The sequence below is a fragment of the Montipora foliosa genome, chromosome 7 (genome assembly GCF_036669935.1).
Source record: "Montipora foliosa isolate CH-2021 chromosome 7, ASM3666993v2, whole genome shotgun sequence".
Classification (NCBI taxonomy): domain Eukaryota; kingdom Metazoa; phylum Cnidaria; class Anthozoa; order Scleractinia; family Acroporidae; genus Montipora; species Montipora foliosa.
In genome coordinates, this window is record NC_090875.1 from 9,752,415 (window position 1) to 9,759,061 (window position 6,647).

At 39.5% G+C, this 6,647-nt stretch overlaps 1 protein-coding gene across 1 annotated transcript; it reads right to left on the minus strand.

The window, feature by feature from the left end:
• Nucleotides 1–300: 300 nt before the first annotated feature.
• Nucleotides 301–744, minus strand: LOC138009878 (craniofacial development protein 2-like). The gene has a single exon (XM_068856869.1). The coding sequence runs from the start codon at nt 742–744 to the stop codon at nt 301–303; it is 444 nt and encodes a 147-aa protein (XP_068712970.1).
• Between the last annotated feature and the right edge of the window lie 5,903 nt (nt 745–6,647).

The following is a 6,647-nucleotide window of genomic DNA, read 5'->3' on the forward strand; positions in this document are numbered from 1 at the left end:
CCAGTTCCTCCTCAGTTTGAGCTTCAACCGTGCAACCAGGAGATGGTGGTCTGAGGCCACATCTGCCCCTCGCCTGACACGCACATCTTGAAGAGTTCTTCGGAATCTCTTCCCGATGCACATGTGATCAATCTGATTTTCTGTCTGCAGGTCTGGTGACACCCAAGTCACTTTGTGTATCCTTCTGTGTTGGAAGAAACTCCCTCCTATGACCAGATCGCTTGTGGCACATAGGTCGACAAATCTCTCTCCATTATCATTCATCTCCCCTAGACCCTGCTGCCCCATGATCTCCTCGTATCACCTATTATCACTGCCAATCTTGGCATTAAAATCTCCCATTACAATGATGACGTTTCGTTCTGGGCGATCCTGGGTAATGGTTAACAGTCTGCTGTAGAACGCCTGCTTGTCTTGGTCATCGCTATCATTCGTTGGGGCGTAGAATTGTATCACATCCATATTAATTCTCCTCTCATTTGTGCGGAAGGTTGCTGTGATAATCCGTGGGTCGTGCCCCTCCCATCCGATTAGTGCCCTCTGAGCTGTCCTAGACAGCATCAGAGCCACCCCTTGGGTGTGGGGAGCATTTGCTTGTTCATGCCCTGAAAACAGCAGCAGCTCCCCTGAGATCAGCTGCCTCTGAACGGAGATAGTCCAACGCGATTCACTTATTCCTAAGATTGAGAGCCAGTAGTTCCTCATCTCTGTGGCCACCTGTGCTGTTTTTCCAGTGTCGTACATTGTAGTGTCCGATGGTAGTGGTGGTCCTGGGGGAGATGATGGTGGTCATCGGCCTGGCAGCTTCCAGGTAGACCTGGCTTTCACTGCCAGGCGTCATTGGCCCTCGTGCTAGAGGTCCTTCAACTCCCCAGGCTGTAGTGTCTCTTGGTATGCGTCTTGGCGTCTCTGTAGCAGTGCAATCTTTTATGAGGTAGGGTTGCTGACCCCACGCCCAACCCCAAACCTGGAGAGCCAGGGTGCTGTTTTGTCTGACCCCTCACCGACAGACCCACCGGCATGGTTAGACCTACCAAGGGCACAAGGCTCCCCGGCGATACAGCTTTGAGGGTCATAAGGGCACACAAGCCTCCCTGCCACGACAAGGCACACCACCGTCGTTTGCAAATGCCAGTGTCATCTCACATCAAATGGATAATGATATTGGCCCCGCCGAACAGCTGTTCAAGTAAGGTAAGTTGCAATCGAGTCATTTTTGGTCACGTAAAACTGGGGCAGAATGAAACGAAAATTCGAAAACAAGTGTCTGATATTTAATTTCGCTCAAAATGTTTGTTCACGATCGATTTCCAATCCAGAAACTTATTTCACATTAGGAGCCTTGTAAACGTTTTAATCAAGTCTTACGAACATTGTGATTTTGATGAAAAAAAACGGGCTTTCGTATTTTATTTCCTAAGGTTATTGTTAATTGACGATTCAATACCTACTCAATCTACCACGTCTCCAAACATGAAGGATTGCCAAAATAAAGATATCAACATGCCACTCCTGAAAAAAATTATGGTTAAGACTTGCTTATTGATTTTTTTTTTCTAGATCAACTGGAATTCGTGGTGATATGGAGTTTTTACTTGGAGAAGAACTGAGCAGTATCCAGCTTTCTGAATTGCACAGGGTTTATGCGAAATACTACTTGTGGGTTCTATTGGGCTTTTGTCATATAAATTGACTATCTTAAAGAGGTAAATAATGCATTAAGAAGTTATGGCCCTGAATCCTTCAAGGATGATTGGCTCACAGTGCAATAGAAGGCACAACAACAAACAGAAATTGGAAAACACATTGTTGATGTCATGTGTGTAAAAGTAAAATTGAAGCTTTCTTTCCAAATACTCATTGCTATGCAGCTCTCCAGAATGTAATTATTCATAGATGTGTGGTTTTCCAGCATTTAATTCATTATCAGTGACATTTTGGAACACATTACATGTAGCTTGAGCCTAAGACTTGTGACCTTCTTTTGACAGTAATATAAAGGTCTTTCAACATTTGAGACTTTAGTACATGTAGTAAGAAGTAAATACATGTAGAATGTAAAAAGTCAATATTTTACCACAAAGGTATCAATATTATTATTGCTCTTAGGTCATACAGAACGTGGCATTCTGGCCAATCATGATGAAATGTGGAATATTTTCTTCCAATATTTTAAATTTCTTCTACATAACCTAATTCATCAGTTTTCAGGTAGAACTAGTGATATTAAGAGTAGGATCCATATAGACCATTGTCGTGTGCAACAGCTGACTTTTAACATTCCTGTCCTATTGTAAAATCTTGGTTACTAATGAGGTTGACAGTGGCATCCAGACATATCATTTGAAGTGCGCAACTATGGACTTTTAACATCCTTGTCCTATTGTAAGGGCTTGGTTACTAATAAGGTTGACAGTGGCATCCAGACGTATCGTCGGAGTGTGTTACTGTTGACTTTTAACATTCTTGTCCTTTTGTAAAAGCTTAGTAACTAATGAGGTTGACAGTGGCATCCAGACGTATCGTCGGAGTGTGCAAGTATTGACTTTTCACATTTTTTGTCCAATTGTAAAAGCTTGGTTACTAATGAGGTTGACAGTGGCATCCAGACGTATCGTCGGAGTGTGCTACCGTTGACTTTTAACATTCTTGTCCTATTGTAAAAGCTTGGGTACTGATGAGGTTAACAGTGGCATCCAGACGTATCCTCGGAGAGTGCAACTATTGACTTTTTAACATTCTTGCCCTATTGTAAAAGCTTGGTTACTAATGAGGTTAACAGTGGCATCCAGACGTATCGTCGGAGTGTGCAACTGTTGACTTTTAACGTTCGTCCTATTGTAAAAGCTTAGTTACTAATGATAATGTCTGAAATATTAGTTAAGGTTCCTAATATCCATCAAGGCTTTTTGCTCAAGTGTACTGCATCAAATAGAGAATAGCTTTTGATAGCACTGATTTTGAATTGGAGTTATCTGTTTGTTTTTGTCTGCAAATTATGACATTTTCCAATGATCACAGTACTTACTGTTGTTTATTCTACAAGTAAATCATAATTATTAATCTGAGTAAAAACTAGGTGTGTTTTTAGGCAGTGATAACATACAACCACACCTGCCCAGATATTTATTCAAGGAAGAATGTACGGGGTACATATTAGAGGATGATAATTATTGTCTCTTGATTATTTTTTATTTCTTTTTATAGTGGTCATTTTAACTATTCGTGACTGTGAGTTAAGGCAATAAAGAATCAAACTGGGTTAAAATAATTTTAACCTACATTTCATTTTGAACTATGGCAATGATGAGTTCAATCGAATAGAATGCAAACTGATGAGAAACTTGCAGACAAGCAATACAATTTGTCAATGAAAACGAAATGGGGTATTTCGAAAACGAAGACCCCAAGAACCCGAAAACTCTAGGTCTAAAAACCAACTTTAGGCCTAGGGTTAGCAAATTGAGGGTTTTCGGTTACTTTTTTCGAGTTTTCGGGGTCTTAGGTCTTTCGTCTGCGAGACACCCAACGAAATTCTCATTCATTTTATTCTTTTCAGTCTAAGATTAAAACGTATCTTTTGTCATGTTATAAATCGGATTCTGATGTCTTCCCCTTCTTGTTCTTGTTACTAGTGTAAAATAAGGAAAATATCGTTTTATGTTTAATTGTAATTTAATTAGTCTTTAGTCCATCAATCCAAGTAAGCTCTTTCTGTTTTGTATTCTTTTATGTAACTAGGGAGCCCCGGTCCCATAAGCCCCATGGTTTCTTCTGGGCTCCCTTGCCATGTGATAATTTCTTTTTTATGCTGTACTTTGTAATGTATTGTGGCTAAATAAGCTGAACTGAACTGAACGTTTGAAGCAGTGTTACAAAATAGCGAGAAATTTTTAAAAAATACGACAAATACCAGCAAACTCGCAATCTGATTGACTAATTAAGAGTCTTGACAACGCTGTTCGCGTTACTTTGGGAAATAAACCAATCAGAATGAGAGAAAGTTTGTGACAACGTTTGCTCTTTCCTTGTCTGATCTTGGGCACGCTCTGGAATAAACATTCACTTTAACGTTGAATAAATAAACTCGACTCCAAACTCGAACATGCCTTACTCCCTGCATATTGCGTTAAAAAAACAAATAGAATGTGGTTCAGAGGTGTCTGTACTCTTATCGACAACGATATTCGTCCAGTACAGTCAGCATTGTGACCACTGTGATGAATATCGTTGTCGATAGGAGTACAGACAACGCTGAACTACATTCGATTTATTAATGTTACGGAGCAAAATTAAAGACGAAGACGTGGTTTAGCTGCATATAATTTGGCTAGTGTTTAAATTAATTTACGCATTGGTGTAGCTCCTTCAGTTTACATCTAAAAACAGCGAGAAATAAAAGAAAAGATTTTTTTACGGATCTCTTGCATCTTTTTAATACGTGGCATTTAGACCCACCGAGTGATCAAAAATGAAAGCGTGGTTTAGCTGCGTCGAAATAAATAATTGACGGGAAAAGTAATGATTGTATGTTCTGGCGTATTAAAACTACAAAGGTAACGAAGAGCATTAATAAAATGTTGCTTCTCGATTTGTACTTGTCAAGTCGCCATCCGCAGTTGAGAATTTCACTCAAGCCAAATCAGGGCGTTTTTCTGATGGCATAGAGACTTGTTGAGAGTTGTGAGAGAGATTGAATAGTCCATTACTTTTAGACAGAAGCACCAAATTTTCTGAGATTCCTTTTGAAAGTGAAAGACCCTTCAAAGATGCCCTCTCTGACATCCGATTTAAACAAAGGCGAAAGGCAAAGTACAAAAAATGACATTTTACACGGGCAATCAACGTCAATTTTCGGAAAATATCTGTTCGGAGGACGATTTGAGATCTATAATTTTCGGAACATTTGTTCTAAAATTTCTTGCTTGCCTGCCTGTCCTAGGATTTTCGAACGGCTAAAAAATGGTATAATTGGCCATTTTTAACGAATTTTTATCCTAAAAAGGTCACCTAGAATTTTCGGGAGCATTTTTTCCGCCTGAAATTTTCGAAAAGGTAAGTTTTGATCCCTATAATTTTCGGATCACTAGACTTTCAGATAGGAAATCCTAACACATGAAAAATATTTAGTGGATAAAATTATGCCTATATCTACTGTTTAAATACCAAAATACGTTTAACAATGCTATGTTTAAGTGGTTTTGAACTATATTCTCGTTGGGTCGTACAGGGACGTCAAATAGCATCTGAAAGAGTGGCGGTGGTATCAAGTGTTAGTTATTACCGCGACTCGTTTTAAGCTCTATAGAGTGCAAATAAATGTAAATATTCTTTTTTGATGTGAAAGTACATTTTTACAACAGTGGAAAATGTAGCAAAAAGGTTGCTCGTCTCATCATAAGGTTACAAGTTCTAATTTAAACGATGTATCTTTGAAACTTTTTACTTAACAATCGATCATGCATGGTCTTATTGTTTTGCCTTCAAATGTGTATTTAAATCATTGTTCCTCAAAAAGAAAGTTCTGTTTACCGGTATATTCCCTTACATAAAGATCTGGCCCTAATGAATTGTGGAAAGTTGCTCGTGCAAAAAACGAACATCACTATTGTGATCACTGTAAACCGTCGCCGTTTCTTGCAAAAGTAGAGACGGTCCCTTTAAATCGGTCGTCTTTGCCTACTTTTTTTCCAAAAATAAACAATAGAACACAACCTAACGACAGGATTAAAGGTTAATTACACAAAAACAGAGGCGATACGGATGGGCTCCTATCGTGATAAAACTCTAACATTTCTGTTTCTAAAATGGTGCAAAATTGTAAAAGCTGTAGGTGTACATTTTAGCTATGACAAAGAAGAATCACTTCAGAAAACCGTTTACGATAAAATTACAGATATTAAAAAGCAGATTCCTTTGTGGAGCTGCAGAGGTCTTTCTCTGCTGGGAAAATTATTAGTTATTAAAAGTCCTTTTCTTCCAAAATTGATATTCATAGTTTTCGGTCCTCCCAACTCCTTCGGAATTTATTGCGTTGATACAAAGGATCATTTAAAAACTCCTACGGAAAGGGCTTGACAAAATAGCACGAAGAGCTATAATAAATAGTATTGCCCAAGCTGGGTCAGGTAAATACAGGGATGTAGCTGGGGGGGGGGGGGGGGGGAAGGGAGTTCTTGGGTGCCCGTGAACCCCCTTTGTGACAGTCAGCAACATAATGCAAACCATATCTTTGAGACTGGAGCAGAGTAATTTATGTCACCTGCAACTTACTTCATGTACTATCAATCTCAGGCGTCCGTGGACTAGGGACTAGGGCTTTTGTTCAGCCCACTTCACGGACCGTTGGTTACAGTCTGCGGTTAAAAAATGCTGAACACGAAATAACATATTTTTGTGGCTCTGCTATGTTCTGCTCTGTTCTTGGGTGCCCGTGAACCCCCTTTGTGGCAGCCAGCAACATAATGCAAACCATATCTTTGAGACTGGAGCAGAGTAATTTATGTCACCTGCAAGTTACTTCATGTACTATCAATCTCAGGCGTCCGTGGACGAGGGCTTTTGTTCAGCCCATTTCACGGACCGTTGGTTACAGTCTGCGGTTAAAAAGTTCTGAGCACGAAATAACATTTTTTTTGTGGCTCTGC